Source organism: Rhinopithecus roxellana, chromosome 20 (assembly GCF_007565055.1).
Source record: "Rhinopithecus roxellana isolate Shanxi Qingling chromosome 20, ASM756505v1, whole genome shotgun sequence".
In the NCBI taxonomy this organism is placed as follows: domain Eukaryota; kingdom Metazoa; phylum Chordata; class Mammalia; order Primates; family Cercopithecidae; genus Rhinopithecus; species Rhinopithecus roxellana.
Window position 1 is genome coordinate 77,348,536 of NC_044568.1, and position 24,613 is coordinate 77,373,148.

Here is a 24,613-nt window from a genome sequence, read left to right on the forward strand (position 1 = left end):
AGCTGAAATTTGATTCCAAATCCTGTGGATGTACTGCAGTATCCCCCTATCCACAGGGAATATGTTCCAAGATCCCCAGTGGATGCCTGAAACTGCAGATAGTACAGAACTGTGTATGTATTATGCTTCTTCTTATACCGACATACATACACCTATGATAAAGTTTATGAATTAGACACTGTAGGAAATTAACAACAATAATTAATAAAATAGAACAATTATAACACTATGCTAGCATAAATGATATATAAATGTGGTCTCTCTCTTAAAATATTGTATTGTATGTAATATTTTCGGACTATGGGTAACTGGAACTACAGAAAGAAAATCCACGGATAAGAGGGGACTACTGCATAGGTTCGAATCGTTCAAAAGCGACTAATATATACGAAGCACAAATTATGTCCATTGAGAAGTTTTCTGTCTGAAATTAAAGTCCAAAGTATCTTGTGCAAAACAATGTTTCTAAAATTCTTACTTATAATATCACTTCGTTAACATTCAGCTTTGTTAAATGTAACCATGTAAATTAAAGGGCATAATACATCAACTAATTAACATAATACTATACATTCACTGTAAATTATACAACCAAAGGAACTTTGGTTGCAATGCAAAAAAACTAACTTAAACAAAATTAAACCACTATGGACGTTTAGTGGTTAATATCTGAAAACGGAGGGGCGTGGTGGCTCATGCCTGTAATCCCAGAACTTTGGGAGGCCAAAATGGGCAGATCACTTGTGGTCAGGACTTTGAAACTATCCTGACCAACATGGTGAAGTCTGGTCTCTACTGAAAATACATAAATTAGCCAGCCGTGGCGGTGTGTGCCTGTAATCCCAGCTCCTCAGGAGGCTGAGGTGGGAGAATTGTTTGAAACCAAGAGGCGGAGGTTGCAGTGAGCCGAGATCATGCCGCTGCACTCCAGCCTGGGCAACAGAGCGAGACTCCATCTCAAAAAAAAAAAAAAAAAAAAAAAAAAAAACATATATATCTCTGAAAAGATCAGTGATAGGGTAGATTTCAGATAAAGTCAGATCTTGGCTCTGACTCATTCTTCATACCATGCTTCTCTTAGTTTTTCCCCGTGTGTATATTGCCTTTATTATCAGCCTGGTTTATTTCATGGTGGAAAAATGGCAGCAGAAATTCCAAGTCTCATATTTACACACTTGCCATATATCAAATAGCTCAGAAGTTTTTAATATTAGACCAAATTAGATAGTGTGTCCGTTTCTGAACCAATCGCTGTAGTGACATGCATGGGATTACTCTGATTAGCTGTGGCCAAATAGGACCCACCAAGGCCTGCGTGATGAGAAGAGAAATGGAATCTGGAAAGGCAAGTACATTTTGTATCACACTAGGAAAATCTTGAATCTAATAGGAGACCAAATGTCCCAGGGAAAAGAAAAACTGAATGAGGCTCCAGAAACAACTTGCGCAAGTTCACAGGTCACGGCAGTACCTTACTTCCCCCCTAAAACTCTCCAATGGCTTTTCATAACGCTTGAAACAAAATTCCAAACTCCCACCGTGGTCTCTGAGGACCTACAGAACTTGGCTCATCTCTCCAAATGCATGCTCCTCTTGCTCCTGCCGTTCTAACCATCATGCTGCTCCTCAGACCCTCCAAGCAATTTCCTAGTTCCAGGCCTTTGCATTTGGCAGCCCCCAATCCAAATCGCTCTTTCCTCAGATCGTCATATTACTTTCTTATTCACTTCATTCAGGTATCTGCCAAAATTCACCTTCCAAACCATTCTGTCTAAAATAACCATCCTTCAGTTTCTATCCCCTTACCCTCTGCTCTGTTTCTCTTCCTACCCCGTATCAATAGCAAATTGACATTGTGTGTATTCATTTATTTTCGCCCTTCCCACTAGAATAGGAGCTTTGAGCAGCATGCTTTTTTCTGTTTTGTGCATCACTGTGTATGTCTCATGCTTACTGTAAGGTCTCACCCACAGCGAGTCCACAATAGCTGACTATTGAGGGTAAATGAATACATGAAAGGGTAAATGAATGAAAACGGGTGAATGAATGAATGAATGAATGAATGAATTCCAGGAAACTGCTAGGTTAACATGGGTAACAGATGCCAGGGGACTGTTCTTATTCTATGTGTTTTGTTTTGTTTTGCTTTCACTTCGTCAGCTGAAGACAAACACCCTCTCCCAGTCCTGCATCCAGAGCTCTGAGTCTAAGAAATGCTCTCTTTTGAAAGATTTATTAAACTCGAGATCAAGTTTAAACTCAAGTAAATAGCTATGAAATATGATGGATCCTTCCTCCCTGCTGTTGTCTTTTACACTGAATGGAAAATATTTACCAGTGTCTTGGCCTCCCTGCATATATGTGAATACTTTTTTTTTTTTTTTTTTTTAGATGGAGTCTTGCTCTGTTACCAAGCTGGAGTGCAGTGACACGATCTCGGCTCACTGCAACCTCACCTCCCGGGTTCAAGCGATTCCCCTGCCTCAGCCTCCCGAGTAGCTGGGACTACAGGCACCCGCCACCACTCCTGGCTAATTTTTTGTATTTTAGTAGACGGGGTTTCACCACATTGGCCAGAATGCTCTCAATCCGCTGACCTCGTGATCCCTCCGCCTTGGCCTCCCAAACTTTTAAAATCCAGGCAGACAAGCCCATTATAGACTGGTTTGCACAATTAAATCTTGCTTTCCTTCTTTCTACCTTTTATTTCTTTCCCTCTGCCTAGTCAGAATCACTACGATTCCCTTGCTGGGGATTTTGTTCAGTCCTCTGTAGAGTTAACATTTATGGGTCCTCCTCAGGGGTGCACAATGTCTCAAGGGACTCATTCCAGAACTAATTTAAAGGGAGCTGATGGTTCTGCAGTTGAGCTTTTGACGATTCTCGTAAACATTGTCCGAGGAAAGACCAGCTTCTCCCCTTTGTTCTTCTGCCTATTATTGGCAACGCCAAACATACAGGCAACGCCTGTGATCATGACAATAATAATAATAATGATTAGTACTGGTGACAACATTAACACTTTCAGAAAGGTTTTGTAGTTTGTAAGATGAATTTCCATCAATCACACTTTCATGATGAATTAAGTCTAAAGACAAGCAAATGTCTCCTACCCACCAGGGAGAGATCTTTGTACCAGCTTCGCAGCATTGGAAGACATCCTAGGACCTCATGAAAACACAGCTGAAGCCTTTTCTTTCCCCTGAGAAGCCAGAGAATCAGAAAATCGGGTGCTAAAGCCAGAGAGGTCATCTTGATACTGATCCTACCACTAACTGAGCCTGGGAAAGTCATTCTTCTCTCTGAAATCTTTTTCTCACGTGAAAATAGAAATAACACTACTACTTATTTCACAGAGATGTGAGAATAATATAAGATGGTGCATGTAAAAATCCTTAACACAGCACCTAGATCAGAACAAGTGCTGTGGTAGCAATTATCATTATCGACTTATTCAACATATATTTATTAAGTGTCTACACTATGCCAGGTTCTGGTGCACAAAAGCAAAATGGACAAGGTTCCTGGAGTTCATCATCATCATCTTCATCAATCATCATCATCTTATTATTAATAACCACAAAGAACCTAGAAGGTGTAGTGGAAGCAATGCACCTAGGTCTGGGAAAAAGAATAATTGTGCTTTTATCACGCCTTTGCCATGAGCCAGACAGCAAAACATTAACCCTGTCTCTTTGGGGCCTCAATTTCCTCATCTATAATATAACACAGATATGTAATTTATTTTGATTTTGTAAAACCAGTTGAAAATAAGTTGTTACAACTAATAATATATTTCATAATTTTGAGGCAAATTTTATACATTATTTATTAAAAACATAAAAAAGATAAATTAGACTTTGATCTAATTTAAAGCAGACTAACTATCATCACTCATTTGCCCTTTAATCTTTCTTAGGTGGAAGAAAAGGGTTGCTGCTCCCACTTACACCTTAGGAAGTGTGAGGATATGCAAAAGCACCCACAAGACTACTTATGTACAAAGGAGAAAAATAATTAAAGGTTAATGGGCTCAATGATCTCCAGCATCCCTTCCTGCTCTGACATCATGAAATGCAATTCCAGGTTATTGTAACCAACACCATCAATCTACAGATTTTAAAACAAAAGGAGAACCAGAAAAGTTAAGACTCTTTGAACAAAGATTACAACCATACACAGGAGCAAGCTAGGATTAAAACCCATGTCTTAAATCTTAGTTTGGGTCCTATTTCCACCATCACATTAAAAACTCGGATGAAGGCAGGGAATGTGGCTTGCCTGAGAATTACATCCACACCCATCTGGACCCAGTTTTCTATTATTTTTGTTAGGAAACACATTCTTCATGCCCTCATACCCACAAACCTGACTGTTCTGAGCAGCAACTAAGCAAAGAGCCAAATGTCCCTGTGACTTGGGTTAATTGAAGATGGACCACATGCCTGAGTGAAGAACAGTTTCCCAAAGAGGCTTGGATTTCTGCCAAGGGACAACTTGAGTAAAGAGTCATTTTTATTTATTCTTTTACCCATAGGTTTAGAAGTATGTTATTTAGTGTGTAAACATTCAGGGAATTTCTAGAGATCTTTCGGTTATTAGATTCTAATTAATTTCATAGTAGTCACAGAAATATTTTGTGAGAGTGCATCCTTTGAAATATATTAGAACTTGTTTTATGGCCTAGAATATGATATATCCTTATAAAATTTCTGTTTACATTTGAAAAATGTGTGTTCTGTTGCTGGGTGGAGTTTTCTACAAGCAAATATTAGGTCAACTTGGTTGTGACATTGTTAAAATCGTCTATCTTTACTAAGTTTGCTTATTGTATCAATTATTAAAAGTATTGAAATCTCCTACTATAATTATGAATTTGTTTCTCCTTGCAGTTATATCAGTTTTGCTTTATTATTTTGAAGCCATATTAGATGCATAGTTTGAAGTCTTTTTGATGAATTGACTCATTTATCATTATGAAATGACAATATTTAGCAAAAACTTCATGATCTGAAAATCTACCTACTATGTTAATATAGCAAGTCCAGTTTTAAAAAATTCGTGTTAGTGTGTACATATTTTTCCATTTCAACTTGCAACCTATTTATGCTTTTATATTTAAAGTGGGTTTCTTATGGGCACCTTAGAGTTGGTTCCTGCTTTGTGACTCAATTTGATAATCTCTGCCTTTTAACTGAGATGTTTATACTATTTACATGTAATGTGATTATTAATAGAGTAGGTTTAAACATATCATCTTCCTATTTGTTCTATCTGTTCTTTGTTCTCTTTTTCCTTTCTACTTACATTCTTTTGATAAATTGAATATTTTTTATCATTCTGTTTTATTTCCTTTGTGGCTTATTAGCCAGAGCATTGGGGCTTTATTTCATGTTAGTGGTTTGTTTAGGGTTTATAGTATATATTTTAAATTTCTTACGGTTATCTTCAAGTGATGTTATACCACTATACTATGTAAGTATACCATAAGACCTTCAAAAATAGTATACTTTGATTTCCCTGCTAACCTTTGTGCTATTGTTGTCATACTTATTTTAAATTTACTTTTAACAAGCCGTAAACCTCATGCTACATTGTTAGTATTTTTGTTTTAAAAGTAATTTATCTTTTAAAATGATTTCATTGTTTAAAACTCCTCATGTGAGACCGGGCATGGTGGCTCACACCTGTAATCCCAGCACTTTGGGAGGCCGAGGTGGGTGGATCACTTGAGGCCAGGAGTTCGAGACCAGCCTGGCCAACATGGTGAAACCCCATCTCTACTAAAAATACAAAAATTAGCTGGGCTTGGTGGCATGTGCCTGTAATCCCAGCTACTCAGGAGGCTGAGGCAGGAGAAGGTGGAGGTTGTAGTGAGCCGAGATCACGCCACTGCACTCCAGCCTGGGCAACAGGGTGAGACTTGGTCTCAAAAAAAAAAAAAAAAAAAAAAAAAAAAAAAAAAAAAAAAAAAAAATCCTCATGCGTTTAACAATGTAGTTTTCATTTAATTGCTTTTCATTCTTTTGTGATGATCCATATTCTGTTTGGTATTACTTTCTTTCTCCCTTAAGAACTTCCTTTAATTTTTTTTGTAATGCAGATCTGCTGCTAATTCTTTCAGTTATTCTATGTCTAAAAAGTCTTTATTTCATTTTCACTTTGGAATGATATTGTTACTGTACAAAGAATTCTAGGTTTACATTGTTTTCTTTCAGTACAAAATATTTTTCTGCACTCTTTTCTAACCTGTATTGTTTCTGATGAGAAGTTTGCTGATATCTTTTTTCCTCTGACAGCTTTGAACTCTGGTATATCTTTTTAGCTGATATATCTTTAAAACTGATTTTGAGAAATTTGATTATGCTATGTCTTCATATATCTCATTCTCAGGATTTAAGTTTTTTGAACTGAGGGTTTACATAGTTTTCATTAAATTTGAAAATTTTTCATTCCATTATTTTTCAAATGTTCTTCATGTCCCCTTTTACTTTAGGGATTCAAATTAAACATATATTAATATCCTCAGTCATGCTCAGTTCATAGTTCAAATTGTGTTTTCTCTATGAGTTTCATTTGGGGAAATTACTTTGTCTTCAAGTTCACTAATTTTTTCTTCTTCAGTGTCAAACGTGCCATTAATCCATCCAGTGTAGTTTTTATCTCATGCATTGTAGATTTTATATCTAGAAGTTTGATATGGCTCTTTAAAAAACATTCTCTATGTCTCCACTTGAACTTTTGAACCTATGAAGTTGAGAGTTAGAGTTACTCTCTATAGTAATAGACCCATCTGCCAATTCCAACATCCATTTAAATCTGGGTAAGTTGTTACATGATATTTTTTCATTATGGATTATATTTCCCTGCTGCTTTGCATGCCTGGTAACTTTTGATTGGATGGAAGAAATTATAAATTTTAACTTTTTTTGTGCTGATATTTTTGTATTCCTATAAATATCACTGAGCTCTGTTCTAGAATGACTAAGTTACTTGGAAGCAGTTTGATCTTTTCAGATTTTGCTTTTGATATTTGTTAGGCAGAGTCAGAGCAATTCATAGTCTACAGCTAATTATTTCTCTATTATTGAGACAACCACCTTCTGTGTACTCAACTCAGTGCCCATGAATAACGGGGTTTTCTAGACTGACTAGTGGCTAATCCTCACTCCATGTGAGCCCTGGGCTCTGTTATTTTCGATCTTTGGGAGGCTTCTTTCTTTGGCTTTAGGTGGTGTCCTTGCCCTTATATTGAGCAGTACTCAGCTCAACACTAAGGTGGGCCTTAGGCAGATCTCCAGGGTTCTCCATTTATGCAGATCACTTTTCTCAGGTACTCTGTCCTGTGAAATCCAGCTGCCTTTGTTTTCTTAGATTCGTCTCTGTCTCTTCCATTCAGGGAGTATGCCAGACTTGAGTCCCCTATCCTTAAGTTGCAGCTTGGAAACTCTCTCAAGGTGGTGAGTGGAGCCATATATAAACTCACTTATTTTATTTTCTATCTTCTTTACTCCAATATTCAGGGTCTTAAAAACCATGACTTCAAATTTTTTGTCCATTTTGGTTGTTTCAGTCTGTAGGGGATATTACAGTCCATCTTGATCTGAAGTAGAAGTCAATAGAATGGAATTCAATGAAGGTAAAGAAGACCATTAAATCTGTCAAACATATCCTTAGCAGTTACAATTGACAAACCCCAAATTTATTTTTAAAGCAAATATTGAAACCCCCAGTATGACTAAGAAAATGAAAGTAGATTGGAACCAAATAGTTTGCTGGGTTAAATGACAAACTGGAAATTTTCAGCACAATTTCTTAAACAAGTAATATGGGTTCCATTAGGCTCCATCGTTTGCCATTCACTTGACAAATGTCATAATGCCACTGCACACCCCAGCAAAGCAAATATTTTCTTCCAGCCTTAAAATAATATCTACAAATTAATTTAATCTGTCAAGGGGGAACTTTCCTTGGGTAAGTCAGGAAGTTTTTGCCTTTGGGTAAGGCACTCTAGGCACAAACAACTCAACTTCTCACCTGTAAGTTGAACCAAGAAGGAGGTTTATGATCTACAGCTACATGAAATGATCACTTAGTCGCAGATGACTATGTCCCAGACATGCCCAGCTGTAATTTTGAAAGCCAAGTTCATTTTATTTTGTTCTGAGAAAGTGTGGGCAAAAGATTAGAGGCACCTCTCCAATCTTGGGAAGCCTCTAATCATAGAAAATCATACACCTGCAGTGCTTTATATGATTTCACCTGCAGCTTTAAGTAAGAATGTTTGACCAGTAATGCTGTAAGCACATAGGATACGAGAGACCTATGTTGTACATGGTTCCAGTTGTACTAACTCAGGTATGAAGATCTCTGGAGGTGAACTATCAAAACTCCCTGCTATTGCTCATTCTAATATCTGCCAATCTTAATAATCATCAAGTTCTTGTTTTGGAAATAAATATACAGAATGATGATTATGAGAAAAATAATAAAAATGAGTACAAGACAACCTGGAATAAAATACTTAAAGAAGCCCTGGAGGTAACATGGATAAATGAAACAACCCAGATGGGGACTAAGGTGCTCTGCGCAGAGATGACAGTCACTTCCAACTTCCAGTTGATCATTATCAGGTCAGGATATGGGATTACTATCACTAACTCCATTTTTTTCATGGTAAACAACAATATAATTTTTGTGAAATCTGATGATAATGTTTAAACATTGGGGCTTACTTGACTTTTGGAAACAGGAAATACACTCTAAGTTTAAAAAAAAAAAAAACATGCACACAACGCAGGTCAATTTGCAGCCTCCGAAAGTTGTAATGTGGGGTTTGGAACCAAAGAAAACTGGATGTAACTTCTGGTTCCATTTTACATTACCTGTGTGGCTCTTTTCAAGTTCTATAACTTCTCTAGTCCTATTTATACTTATCTGTAATATGAACTATGATTTATAATTGACCTGCTGATACTCTATCTAGCATTCATTTATCTCTTTCTCATTCTTTTTTTTTTTTTTTTTTTTTTTGAGACAGAGTCTCGCTCTGTTGCCCAGGCTGGAGTGCAGTGACGCGATCTCCGCTCATTGCAAGCTCCGCGACCTCCCGGGTTCACGCCATTCTTCTGCCTCAGCCTCCCTAGAAGCTGGGACTACAGGCGCCCGCTACCACGCCTGGCTAATTTTTTTGTATTTTTAGTAGAGACGGGGTTTCACCGTGTTCACCAGGATGGTCTCAATCTCCTGACCTCGTGATCCGCCCGCCTCGGCCTCCCAAAGTGCTGGGATTACAGGCGTGAGCCACCGCACCCGGCCTTCTCTTTCTCATTCTTAACAGAACTCAAATGTTATTGAGACTTCGTGCCTCCTGTAAGAATCTATGGAACTCAAGGGAAGTTTTCTCCATTCCCAGCTCCAGGAGTAGGTCCGGTTTGATTTAACCTATTTGCTTTCTCTGTGACTGGGTCAGGAGTTTGAAGTTAAGCCAGTCAGTACCTGGTATTTTCAAAATCCATTTCAAAAACCATTATTGGCCCAAGATGAGTACATGACCTAATTTGGCCACAAAGAAGTCTTCCCAGGTGTTGCTACAAGTAAACTTGAGGTAACGAGGAAGCCAGTTAAAGAAAGAGAAAAAAAAAATCACACTGCCCAAAAAGCAGTCAAGAGATCATAGAGAAAAGAACTGGAAGCTTGATTATATTGCACCTGAAATCCAAACAACTTCTGGAATTTTTGTTATGGGAAATAATTCAATCACATAACTTTGAGTTAATTTGATTGCTACCTGTAGTAAAAACATCCTAACTCACATCTAACGATGAAAGATAATGTATTTAAACTGACTGACACACAGGAGGCAGTCAATACATGGTCTTAACCTTAGAATACTTTCACATTTCCAATACTTCACATTTAAAAATACATATGCTTAGATAATGTAACCTATGAAACTTGAAGTTTCCCCACTCACCCCCACATACATAATGATGCATTAATTAAATTAAAATTTTAAAACCTCCTTTTATTAATAGTGATGGAAATGAAAAGGAAATGAGCATATTTCTCAGGAGAGCTATTTTCTATCACGTGGAAAACTGGGCAGTGTGGATTTATTCTTTGTGTTTGGCCAAGACTTAACCAAATGAAGCAGATCCTCAGGAAGCTGACTGTGGGGATTTGGACAACGGTACACCAGACACCAACAGATCTGCCAGTTCATTTACCCAACTTTGAGGCCTGTGTAGAAATGTGGCTGGCCTCCCATGCCCACGCAGAACACAGCTAGCACCATCACGCTGGACCGTGACTCCTCCATCCCTGAGGTTCATGCCAGGATTTTAGGCGCCAGGAACCTGGACGGGGGCTCAGTCACACCTGCAGGCAGGCAGCATCCACACGGAAGCAAGAAGTGACAGAAGCAAAGAAGCAAGGAGACAAAGGCAGAGAACAGGTGGAGAGGCCTGTTCTGGCTCTCTTGCTCCCACCTGGAAGGGATGAGCAGGAGAGCTTTTGGCCTATATATAGAAGGAAGTGCATAGACAGATACTCTTTCAGGAAAGCAAACCAAGGACAGCTCATAAGTTAATCGGTCGTGAGCACCTACCCCTTTATACTTTGCTGTATGCTTCTCCCTTTTGGTACAAAGGATTTTTAACTTTGTCTTTTGTACAATATCAGATGTTGCCCAAATCATGTCCAGAATGTAACAAAGACAGAGGTTTTCCCCCCTGCCTGAACTATCACTCCCTCATCTCTCCAGACCCCAAAAGCTCCATTGCCTCCTCATCTCTCCAGATCCAAAGTTCCATCACTCGTCATTTACTCATCTGTCCAGACCAAAGCTCTATCACCTCATCTCTCCAGACTCAAAGCTCCATCACCTCCTCACCTGTCCAGACCTAAAGCTCCATCACCTCCTCATCTGTCCAGACCTAAAGCTCCATCACCTCTTCATCTGTCCAGACTCAAAGCCCCATCACCTCATCTGTCCAGACCTAAAGTTCCATTACCTTCTTATCTCTCCAGACCCAATGTTCCACCAACCATCACCTCCTCATCCATCCAGACCCAAAGCTTCATCACTTCCCTATCTCTCCAGAACCAAAACTTGACTTGCATCTGAGTCATGTCTCAAGCCCAGTATAATATTCATTTCTTAAAACTCAAAGGGCTCACTGCTGGGATGATTTGCCAGGCAATTCATCGTGTAATCAATTTTACTTTTGGCCGTCTGCGGTGGCTCACTCCTGTAATCCCAGCACGCTGGGAGGCTGAGGCGGGCGGATCACCTGAGGTCAGGAGATTAGGACCTGGCCAACATGGTGAAACTCCATCTCTACAAAAATACAAAAATTAGCCAGGTGTGGTGGTGGGTGGCTGTAATCCCAGCTACTTGGGAGGCTGAGGTGGGAGAATCACTTGAACCCGGGAGGCAGAGATTGCAGTGAGCCAAGATAGCAGCACTGCACTCCAGCCTGGGTGACAGAGTGAGACTCCACCTAAAAAAAATATATATGTATATACTTTCTCAATGTACTGATTAAATAAAACTGCTGTATGATTAACTCTGCAAGGATGCACCAAACCCAGATATATTCGCCATAGCCATAGATTACACATTTTTGGAAGGCTTACAGGACCTGCTATGATATCTATCATGGAACAAACACTGTGCAGATGCCCACCAGGCAACAAAACAAAATCAACATTGGGAATAGAGTTTCCATGTGGGAAGAGCACCTGGAATTTACAGCCTAACTCTTTCTCTCCAACATTCTCCTTCCCTTTGGAGGATTATTTACCAATTAATGTTAAAGTTCCTCATGGTTTAAACCCAGGCCCTCCTGAGTCATCATTCTCCCCTGCAAGACCTTGCCCAGTCCTAGGGCTTTGACTGCCATCAATAAGCTCAAATCCTGTGTATTGCATTTTCGGTCTGTACTCACTCTTCTGATTGCCCACTTGAGATTTCCACTTGAATATCTCAAAAGTATGTCTAATTTAACATGTCTAAAATTGGATGTCCCTGACTCTGTTCCCCAACATTTCTTTCCTCATTTCTTCTGTTTAGTAAAAGACACAACCATCTACTTGGCTATACAAGAGAAAAATTATTATTAAAGCTCTTTTAATACCTCATATTCGTCTCTCAAGTCTTGTCAATTTTATACCCCATATATGCATTAAGCCTTCCCATTTCTCTCTGAATCCACAGCTATTACTGTAATCCAAGTCACCACTTCCTCTTTCCTAGACCTATGCCATGGTCTCCCAACCAGCCTATGTTTCTACACATTAAAGCCTCCCAGCCCCAACATACACTCTGTCAGAAGGCACCAGAGAAATAGAGATGGGGCTTTAATTTGCTTTGTTTTTTCACAAAAGAGAGTTGCAGCAAATAATTAGCACATGTCACCAAATTACCAAATTTCAAAATGAAAACTTCTCTAGTATTCAACCCTGGAGGAAATAGATCAATGTGTCTTTTTGTTGGGCATGCTGGTTCCAAAATCCTAAGACTTACATCTGGCCTAAGGCAAATTTGAACAATATTTGTGCTTTATGTGTGACCCCAAAGCAACCCAAACCACCTTTCCCTCAAGGTAAAGGCACGGCCAACTTCTGGTCCTCCCAAGCTGCCAGCATCAGGTTTCCACCATTTGTCGAGCTATTCATCGGATGCCAACTGGAAATGATTGACTTGCATTGCAGGACTGGCATACGGTTCTTTTGACTTCCAGCCATAAAAGGGAGGGCTGTGTTCCAGGAGAGATGCCACAAACAGAGATGATGCTAAAGAGAGGCTGTTGACTTAGCGCTCAGGCTGAACCCCCAAAAGCTCAGCCCACTCTCATGGGTCCATCAGGACCAGATCAAGCTGTGCCTCTAGTCCAGGGAAGGAGGAGAATTAACACCTGTAGAGTGCCAACTATATCCTAGATGCTTAACTAAGTATAAGACCTGTATTTTGTGTCATCATCCTCCCTATTCTTGGCTTTTTCTCTATTTACAATCAAGGAAATGGAGGCTCAAAGAAATTAAGGAACTGTCCCAGAATAACCCAGATAATAAGAGGGTTTGAACACAGCACTGTCTAAATCCACATTCCACAAAGTCACATAGCCTTGGGAAATGTGCTTTGTGTTCCTCTGGATTCTCTCAACTCAAATCTCTTGTTGATTTACTTTGAACTCGGCTGTTTTTCACAATTCTGAGTTCAGAGTCCCAATCAGATGCACAGCAAAGACCCACAGGACAGCTTGGCCTCTGAGGTGCCTGATCTCACTGCGAGAAGTGTTTGTTGAGCATATGGTGATCCCACAGATAAATATTTGCAAAGAGTTAATCACATTCACCTAGGGAAGTTTTAACTCTGGTTAAGCTCAGAGAATTAACTGAGCAGGCACTTTTATTGGCATTACAAAAAACCAACAGTGATCATTCTAATTATTAAATAAAAATACGTCGACCAGGTTTCGCACAGTCTCTTAATGGGTCATTAAACCAAGAATTTTTTCCTATGTTATTTTAGAAATGAAGATTTAAAGTAGTATCAATATAACTTAGACATAAATAAAATGCTTTCTCATGTATATATCTTCCTTCTATTTCCCTTCCTGTGGGGGTAATAATTTACAACGCTGTTGCTTTTTAAAGCCGAAGCCTGACTTCATAAATCAAGAAGTCAATTCAAAACACATAAATGGTCAAGCCAGGTGTTATCAATGGAGGCCAAATAACTTCCCTTTAATACTAATTCATAATTCTCCTGGGATAAGACTTTTTTTGCTCCCTCATTTGTGCTATAGATCTACTCGAGCTCTGCTACTTGATTTCCAATGCAGTGACTTATCCATCTCCTACTTCCCTAACTTAAATGGGAACCACAGAACATACAGTTGTAATTCAGTAATTAAAGACGAGAAATGAAATGCACTTCCATTGCTTGCTTTCCTAGCTTATGCAGAGCTTGCAGCGTAACAAGTATAAAGTTATAATAATAATGATGATGATGACCACAATAAGAAAAAGAAAATTATAATAATGACCTGTTATTTGTAAAATGCCTACTCCACGCCTGGCACTATGCTAAATGTATATACTTTAAGATGCTACAATAAGAAGAGATGTCTATCTTACTTTAGGAAAACTCCTGGGTTCAGAGTTGTTAATAACTTATACCTGGTAAATATGTGGTAAATTCATAGTCAAATCTGTCATACTACCTAGCCCATGAACTTTTCTTGATGCCACACTGCCCTCTTCCCAATGGCCATATTTCTCCCATGGTAATCCTTTGATAAGAGGGTTTTGGTCTGAAAAACATCCGCCCTCTCCCTTCTATGATCTCCTCTTCAATAAGTATAAAATGTGTCCCCTCCTTTGTGGAAGAAGAAACACATATACACATGCAGAGAGAAAGACACACACGTACACCAAAAATGCTTGTAAACATGCACACACGTGTGTATATACATACACATGCACATATATGTGTGCAAAAACACTTGTAGACATACACAAACACAGCACTCACAGCACAAACTTAAAGCTTTGCATTTCACAAAACCACAGGCTAAAATGTGATATGAATTTCACCTGGGTCTTCATGCTTGAACCAAGCCCCAAATAGGCATTAATGACTAAAGCTTTAAGCACCAGAGGAAATAAATAAAAGCTACCAAAAAGAAGCTTTGAAAATAATCACAGAGCATTGAGTCATTCAGATCCTACTCCTCTTATTAGGTGCTGTGCTTTAGCATAAGGACATTTTTCTTTCTTACCTCCAACTTGGGAGGCTGGGCCTCTACTATGGAATATTCCACTGGCCCCCAAACCTCAGAGCAAACAACAGAAGAATGACAGCGCTGCCCTGCCCGATAATCACATGATGACCTTTTTGTGTCTCCAACTACAAATAATTGGTGCCTAGCATATAGAAGACATCAAATACATTTTTGAATGAACAAATGGTAATATCATGGGTTGTGGCATGAAGAGACACTTGCTTCACTCATAACTTTATTTATTTATTTATTTATTTTTGAGAGACTGAGTCTTGCTCTGTCACACAGGCTGGAACGCAGTGACGTGATCTCAGCTCACTGCAACCTCCACCTCCCAGGTTCAAGCGATTCTTCTACCTCAGCTTCCCAAGTAGCTGGGACTACAGGTGTGCACCACGTTCAGATAATGTTTGTATTTTTTTTTTAGTAGAGACAGGGTTTCATACCATGTGTTGGCCAGACTGGTCTCCAACTCCTGACCTCAAGTGATCTGCCTGCCTCAGCCTCCCAAAGTGCTGGGATTACAGGTGTGAGCTACCACGCCTGGCCTAATAACTTTAGATCTACAAGTTTCATCCACAGTAGTAACCATTTACAGACTGCTTTTGCATGCACCACATACTGGTCTAAGATGCAAATGCTTTTCTTATCCCCATATTACACCTGAGGGAGCAGACGTGGAGGAGTTCAGTGACTCACCCAAAGTCCTAAGTCTAAAAAAGTACAGATCAGGTTCGAACCCACGCAGGCTGGCCCCAGTGCTCATGCTCTTAACCGTGATGCCACACTGCCTCCCAGGTAGCCCTGGCCACTCACGAACTGGACAGATTCTTGTGATGGAACTGGACACAACAGCTGGGATTCCACCGGCCAAACAGGTCATGGTTTACCTTCACAATTTTGGGAGTTACCTGTGACATGCTCTGTGCTTGGTGAAGGAACAGATGTTTAATAACTTTGCAGTAGCAAGGAGGAGGTTATATAACATGGCTGAGCTATTTTTGAACTTTGGAAAATGCTGACTGCTCTTTTCAAAGTGTCTTCTGTAAAATCAGGAATATTAAACATGAAGAAAATGTCCCCCTTTCCTGTACTTCTTTTTTTTCCCTGAAACTCTATGTACAGAAACAGGTTGGTGGTAAGGTCGTGAACATACCTTCCCTTGCAAGCAGCCCCTGGTACCACGCCCAACCCATGAGCAATAAATCAATGTTTCAATATCCTAACTGCACCAGCTCTTTGCATGAGATTATAAATAAAGTCCATGACGACCACCAAGTGGCATGTCTAGCTGGCCCCATGACTTTGTTCTCAACCAGTCAAAGCTGGATCCCAGATCCCCTCAGTAACTCACCACAAAGACATGAGGTATGACCTCATCTGAACTTCTTCTGGAGCTATTTGCAACTTCCCTACTACATAGGAGGAATAGTGAGAGCTATTTGTTTACCAGATGCTTTGCCGAGTAAGACCTTAATCCAGCTGCAAATGTAACTTTTAAGCTTGAAGTGAAGAACTCCCAACTCGAGAGTCCTGGGCTTCTACTGAACAAGCTAATAGATCTGACTCAGGCTACAGATAGGTCTGTTCTCTGCTTTCAGCTATCCAGACTGAAAAATATCTTACTATAAAAAAACCTAAATGTCCATCAAAGAGGAATTATTAAAAATGAAACATTTATACAACAATATCATCAATAAAATAAATGCAATTAATTATCTTCATAGAAGGATTTTGAAAACATAAGGTTGAGGTAAAGGAAGTTCTAATACATTAGACACCATCTGTGTACATTAGACAGAAGTATGCATTGGGAATGTGGTTACACATATATGTGCATTGAAAGTACGAAAACATGATGATGAATTTGGTTTACATCCAAATCCATGTACATGTTTTCCCTTCTATGGAGAGAAGAGGAGAAAACTGGGACAGGGAAACACATAATCAGAACTTCTACATTATCATTAGTGTTTTATTTCTTTTAAAATGTTGAAACAAACATTAACCTTTGGCATCCTTAACTTTGTTCTCTATGATGAATATTGAGTTGGGTATTTTATCAGATTCTGTAGTTTTCTGTACTATTCTTTCTTCAATATTAAAAAAAGAATTCTTATTACCGAAGTCTGTCTTTAGACAAATTTCCTCCACCTTGATCAGACTGTACTGTGTTTGAGGAGAGAAATTATATCTTAATTCATCTATGTATCCCAGGGGTTAGCGCAGAGTCTGTTGGTTGGAAGCAACGATAGATAGAGAATAGAAGAATATAGTGCCTTGGCCGGGCGCAGTGGCTCATGCCTGTAATTCCAGCACTTTGGGAGGCCAAGGCGGGTGGATCACCTGAGGTCACAAGTTTGAGACCAACCTGGCCAACATGGTGAAACCTCGTCTCTACTAAAAATACAAAAATTAGCCAGATGTGGTTGTGTGCGCTTGTAGTCCCAGCTACTTAGGAGGCAGGGTGGGAGAATTGCTTAATCCAGGAGGAGGTTGTACTGAGCCGAGATCATGCCACTGCACTCCAGTCTGGGAGACAGAGTGAGACTCTGCCTCAAAAACAAAACAAAAACAAACAAATACACACACACACACACACACACACACACACACACACATATCCCTTAATCCTTTTTTTTTAAATGCCTTCTTTGGGCTTTCTCCAGCTCCCTGTCAAGGGCAGCCTGGCAGGTTTCCACTGTTCCCTGGGGTGGGCATCAGGGACTGCGGGAGAGTGTGGGAAGGAGAGACTGCTTATGCATTATCCAAACTTACACACTGGGTGGACACCACCAGCCCTGCATGGATGGAGAGATGTTTCATTAAACACCAAGCAGTGGATGGCAACTTACCACACTTGATGCATTGCTTCTCTGGGGCGGAAATACCATTTACAAAATTGCTGCATTTAAAGGCATAACTTCAGGAAATAGTGCAACAGCATTTCACAGCAGCAGAAAATTCTATTCTTTTAAAAAAATAATAGAATCCAGGGTGGTCACTGGAAAGGGATCTAAACGTCTTGCCAATTATCCTTCTAGAATTCCTTTTCCTGTATATATTATATTTCAATTGCCATAAAATTGAGTTATGTTTCCATCAAAATTATACATTTCTGAATATTCCAGCTGTAGGGCACATCTTATTATGGGAGTGAGAATTCATTAGCCTCGCTTATGTCTTTGGGCTGGCAGCAATCCTACCTCTGTAAGAGACTCCCATATCTCACGCTGATTTATCTGAGTTCCTTCCTGATATCTGGACAATTATTTTAAATGCTGAAAGTGGGAGTGTAGAAACAGGATTACTAAAGAGAGTAAAAGGACAGAGGATGGAGAAATGTCAAAGGAGTGTGATTTCTCAATTCAAGGTTCATTTTTCAGATTTATGTTCATTGTAAAGAAGTATATTCTGTCTACTTCGACACACACACACACACCCCTCCAGCCACAGTTCAGAGATAACCTCTGAACTGTAGCAGATTCAAAGTCCTAAAACCTTCCAGAAACATTTCAGAGTGACATAGTACCCTGCTGGCAATAAACCAACATAGTTTGTTGACTGTAATTCCTTTTTTTAATTATTTTTTTTTTTGAGATGGAGTCTCATTCTGTCACCCAGGCTGAAGTGCAGTGGCACGATCTCAGCTCACTGTAACCTCTGCCTCTTCCTTTTGGGTTCAAGTGATTCTCCTGCCTCAGCCTCCTGAGTAGCTGGGATCACAGGCACGCTTCACCAACATCTGGCTAACATTTGTATTTTTAGTATAGACAGGGTTTCACCATGTTGGCCAGGCTGGTCTTGAACTCCTGGCCTCCAGTGATCTACCCACCTTGGCCTCCCAAAGTGCTAGGATTACAGGCATGAGCTACCACACCTAGCCTGCTGACTACAATTTCTGATGACCAAAAACTTCACTGATCACTCTGGAAGTTATTTAATATTACTAGGTGGTAAATACTGTGCTAAACAGTACTTTTCATGCAGCACCTCAATGAATACGACAATCTCTAGAACATTGGCTCTCAAAGCACAGTCCCTAGACCACAAACATCAGCATCACCCCAAAACTTGAAAGAAATTGCAAATTATTGGGGCTCACCCCATATTTTCTATTACATTAGAAACTCTGAGATTGAGGTCCAGTAATTTGTGTCTTAACAAGTCCTCCCAGAGATTCTGATGCCTGCTGAGGCCTGAGAACAGCTACCCAGAAATTAGATGCTATTATCATCACTTTGCAATAAACACCCGAGGCCCAGAAAAGTAAAATGATTGTGCAAGTAATATAGAAAGTGGATGAGACAAGCTTTGAACCCAGACAAGTCTAACTCCAGAGTTGAGGCCATTAATCAGAGTTCTACACTGCTCATTATCTAAGGAATAAAGCATGAATTAAATCCGTGAACATCAGGCAGAGTACCATGCAAAATGGGGATAGGAGGGATCATTCTAAATCTCAACAGCTTAACCATAATGATGGGCCACAAGGAACAATGACACTTCTCAGAAACCTAAAATTTAACTTAAATGTTCGCCAAGATGGGAGTAAATAAATTATGATACATTCATATAATGGAATAGAATGCAGTTCTGCGAGTAATGTTTGCCAAGATTTCCAATGACCTACAAAAATACTTAGAATATAAGAAAGGAAAAAAATCAAATGCAAAATCAAACAGAGACCAGGAGCACTAGTGTGGGAAGTTTCCCCAAAGCATAACATGTTGGTGAGGACGTGGGAAACTGGGTGGTTTCACAAACTGTTGGTGTGACTACAAATTGGTGTTGTTACTTTGCAGGACAATGTGGCAATAGATGCTTCCATTTAAAAATGCACATGAATTAGGAACCAAAAATCCTGTATCTTAGAATCAACCCTAGAAAAAAACTTGCACATGTGCACAGACATGTATAAAGATGATCACTGTTGTTTAGCTTCTAATAGGAAAATAATCTGACAAAATCCCTAAATTAAATGTTTATAACACAAATGATGAATTCTTGAGGTGATGAAAACCCCATTTACCCTGATGTGATTATCAAACATTGTATGCCTCTACCAAAATACTTCACTTATCCTATAAATAAACACATTTTTGTATTGGGGGTTGGGGCGGGAGGTGGGGATGACTAATAGGGTAAAAAAAAAAAAATAGAAAGAATGAATAAGACCTACTATATGATAGCATAATTGGGTGAGTATAGTCAATAATAAATTACTTGTATATTTTAACATAACTTAAAGAATATAACTGAATTGTTTGTAACTGAAAGGATAAATGCTTAGGGGATGGACACCCCATTCTCCATGATGTGCTTATTTCACATTGCACACCTGTGGCAAAACATCTCATGTACCCTATAAATACATACACCTACTATGTACCCACAAAATTTTTTTTAATAAAAGAAAAATAACTCCTAAATTTCTATCATTATGCAGATTGGATAACTAAATCATGACACCATGATACCATATTGAAGAATGTGATGTGGGCTCTGAAGTTAGACTTGTCTGGGTTCAAATGTTTGAGTTACAAAAATTACAGATACACTTGAGATATAGCTATAGATAGACAGATCGATCGATCCCAGATGTAGGTTTCCAAGATATATTGTTGAGTAGAAAAAGAAGGTAAGTTGTAGGAAACAAAGTTTGATGTGACTTATCTTACAAATGAGATGAGAGAAAGACAGGAGAGCAAAATAAAAATCCCATAAGTAAACACACAACATTGTACATTTTCAGTGCATATTTCCAACACTGAGTATGTAAGGTAGCAAACAATGACAACAGCAAAACTCTCATCCCTCTTTGGGAGACAACAAGCCCTTTCTTACGGGTGCAAGGTGTGCATCGGGATCTCTGGCCTCTCCATCTGCCCGTAGCAGCTGGTCTTGGCCTCAGGGATGTAGGAGAACTTCTCCAGCATAGAAGACGCAGCAGTGGTTAGGATGCCAATGCCGTCCCTCACTCTCGCCTCCAGGGTGTAGTCCCAGTCATCGTAGGAGACGGAAATGAGTCCCGATGGAAACTCTTTGGGGATGAGCTCCGTGTTCCCAGAGACCAAGCTGGGGACAATCCAGAAGAAATCATACCCGGTGAGGCCAAGGGAGCGGGCCTCACTCAGAATGAGGACAGCCTCGTCTTTGGAACAGTAGAGCAAGATGACAGAAGAGTGGATCTTCTTCAACTGGACTTGTGTCTTTGCATCCTCAAAGGAAGTGTCCAGTGTGATCACATTCTGCATGTCCCAGCCCACAAAGCTGTTGTCCACCGTGGTCTTGACGAAGCTGATGAAGTCCCTGTAGCCAGGGAAGATGGTGGTCACCAGGGAGAAGACATGCCAGTCATAATCCTGCATGATCTTCAGCATGACTGTGGCTTGCTGCTGGATGGATGCTCCAAACTGGAAGAAGGTAGACGTCGGATCCTGTCAGTGAAAAGAAAGTAAAACAGAGGATGAGGCAGGAGGCGGTTTATACAGAGGCACAAAACTGCATCCTAGAAGTAAGGAAAGTAAATCACACATCAATCATTTGTAGACATTCCTAAGCATCTACTATATGCCAGACTCCAGAACAGATCCTGCAAATACAGAGAGGAGAGAAGCCCCTGTACTCAGGAGCTCACAGCCAGGTCCTGGAAGGATGTCTGTTATTATTGCTTGTTTATCATCTATTCTTCTCATTTTCCTCTAGTTCATCCTGCCCCCTCCTCCTTTGAGTCTATATGGTTCTAACAGAACAAACTCTATCTGAACCCCACCCCGGCTCATGACTGGAAAAATCAAGCCAGAGATACAAAACAGCATCAGCAAAGACAGACTGTTTTCTAAAGATATATTTGGAGCCCCTAGAGTCTGCGAAGTCTGAAGTCATTTCTCCTGGACCCCTTGGTTATAGAAACCAGCAAGTTTCTATGTTCATGTAAGCAGTTTGAGTAGGGTTTCTGTCACTTGAACGTACGGCTCCCACATAATAGAGTATCATAAATACCATGTGGACCTTTTCAATCAATAAATATTCATCAGACATCTTATTCAGCATTCTTAATAAGAATTAAGTGGAAGACAACTTCCATGAACTAAGGGCAAAAAGATGCATATGAAGTGCTGAAGGAGCATCCAGGTGAGGAAGAAGTGCATGGATGTTACAGTCAGAGGAATCCCGAGGATGCACTGCAACTATTTCAGAAGCTGTAGATGAATATATCATGGCGCCCAAAGGAGGCGTACGATATGATGTTGAAGAGCTTGGCAGAAACCCCAGCACACAAGGCCTGAGGAGCTATGTCCAGAGAGTTAGACTCTATTCAGAGCATAAGGGAGACTCGCTGAATGTTCTCACCCTAGAAAGTGGCATGGTAACTTATGTGGTGTTAAAGGGCCTCTATTAGCCCTAACATCTCCACCAATCTACGATCATGAGAACAAATTTCCATTTAGAAAAGGCAGGTGATGCATACAGTGGTACAGTATACAAACTGCCTTCATACCCCCTAACTCGTCAAATCCCCACAGTGATCCTACAAAGCTGGTATTGTTGGCAGGGAAAATGAGGCTCAAAACAGTCACACAGCAAGTAGGCATCCGTACCTCGGTGCCATGACTCTACGTCCTGCCCCCTTTCTGACACTCAACCACAGCCTTCCTGGGATCACTGAAGATCTGTATGGAACAGATGCTTAAATCACGTTGTTGACTTGTGGACATGGTGCAAAAATACCAACTAAACAGAACAGAAAGTATGCCTCTGTGTCGGAGCAAAACAGGATTTGACAAGTGCTGAGATGTATTTCCTTCAGGTAAATGAAAAAATTATCAAAAGGTCCTCATCATATTACAGTCATGTTTTTATTTTGCATTCTGTATTTACCATGTGTGTTGAACACAACCTCAGCAGGGTAACTTATGGGGATTCCACTGCAAGAGAGTGTGTGTGTGTGTGTGTGTGTGTGTGTTTGTGTGTGTGTGAAGGGTGGATGGTCCATTCATGTTTTTTAGAACAATACTTTGTAGCTGTGCATGTCAATTATTTCAACAAGCTTACATCGCTTTCCCTGTGGGTGCTCACTAAAAGTTTTATCAGAACGGGCCAAAAGCTATAGTTCTTCGAAATACTGCTCTTTTCTGAAATGCATGGGTTTGCGGGATAATTTGAGTGAAGCATGGCCTGAAGGCAGAGAAAAGAAACAAGAATAAATGTCTTCTGGGCCCCTTCCAACATTACAGTTCTATGAATTTTACCTAATTAAATCAATTAAAGTGGGTAATAGATTTAAAGACTTTGGATAATTATTGTTTTCCCTACAGTGGCTTTTGCAGAAATCTAATATTCTTGAATTGATTAACCATTTTAAATCACATCTCAACAAGACTGTGAGCTCCTCAAGGGCAGAGATTTTTGTCGTTTTCATCTTTATGTCCCCAGAACCTGGCAGAAGTCTTGGCACAACCATAAATGGATGACAAGGGAATGAATATGTGAATGAAGCCTAAGAGGAATGTCCTTGGTTAAGACCAGAAATGGAAAGAAGGAGAATTCAGTATCTGAGATTGTATTTTGTGTGGATTCTGAATATTGTGACCAAAACAAAATGAAACTTTCAACATCATCACCTACACCTTCCTACCCTGAGGAATTACCCAACCATCCAATACTCACCTATATCTCAATGTGTCATTTGATGATAAAGAGGAGAATATAGAAGACCTATAAACCTCAGCAGTTGTCCAGAGAACTTCATTAAATGCCAAAATAGGGCAACAACATAAAGAAACCACCAACAGAAGGCAACACGTAAGTAGAGTCTAAAGGCAATTATATTTGTCAACCTCACACACTGTGAGACGCCTCTTGGGATGGGGCGAAAACGTCCTAAATCACCAAAGAAATGTGATAACTCCCATGGAAATGATGCCTCAAAGGAAGCCAGTCACCAGAGCTACCTTCTGACTGCAAAAGGCGGTGGATCGGCATCTTGCACTGAGTACACAAGGAATAGAGAACGCTCTTAACAGGACACACCCTAAAGGCACCACTGGAACCCAATAAAAAGGGTCTAGGAGACAATTCCTTGGGAAGACTGGTATTGGTGGAGAGGTGAAGGTCAGACATGCCAGATGGTGATGGAATGTGGGATCCTCCAACACCCTTGCTCTATGTACTCTGAGCTAGACATGACCAGGGTATCCATGCAAAGGTTTGTGCACAGAGTAGAGCTGTAAGCACACCCATCTTATCTGGTTCTCCACATGCAGAGGAGGGCATGGCTGCACTGTGAACTTCCTCAGGAGAAAGATAATTATAGGGACAGCAGTTAATCGGCCCAGAGCCAGCTCAGCACAGGCCATCTGTGAAAGAGTATGTGCAAAAACCCTTGCTTTGTGCTGTACCCACTCCCTATCATGCCAAATTTCAGCCCAAGCTGAATCTCTCCCATTACCCACTATGCTGATCCCCATTCGCAGCCTCTCCCCGGAAAGGAGAATACTAGAACCTCTGGGGTTGGACTACCCAGCTCCAATCCTCATTATGTGGCTTTGGGTTGGGGGGAAAAAAACCACTCAGCCTTTCTAAGTCTCAGTTTTCTCACCTATAAAATGGGTGTGGCTATGGTAATAATGATCATAGTAAAACATGCTAGAAATACTTACTCTATGAGAGTCACATTGCTCCTTACTTTCTAGGTACTATCTCATTTAAAGCCACCCCCAACCACCTTACTAAGTTGGCACTAGTAGCATGCCCATTTTACAAATGAAAAAAGACCCAGAAATAGGCTGATTTTTCAGGTAGAAAATAATACAGGT

At 40.1% G+C, this 24,613-nt stretch overlaps 1 protein-coding gene across 2 annotated transcripts in view; it reads right to left on the minus strand.

Annotated features, from left to right (window-relative positions):
• GRIN2A (glutamate ionotropic receptor NMDA type subunit 2A) overlaps positions 1 to 24,613 on the minus strand; it is a 423,682-nt gene that overhangs the window by 156,727 nt on the left and 242,342 nt on the right. For both annotated transcript variants that reach the window (XM_010370261.2, XM_010370264.1), the window contains one exon: positions 20,640 to 21,232. In XM_010370261.2, the coding sequence (XP_010368563.1) occupies positions 20,640 to 21,232 (593 nt within the window). The remainder of the gene's footprint in view (positions 1 to 20,639; positions 21,233 to 24,613) is intronic.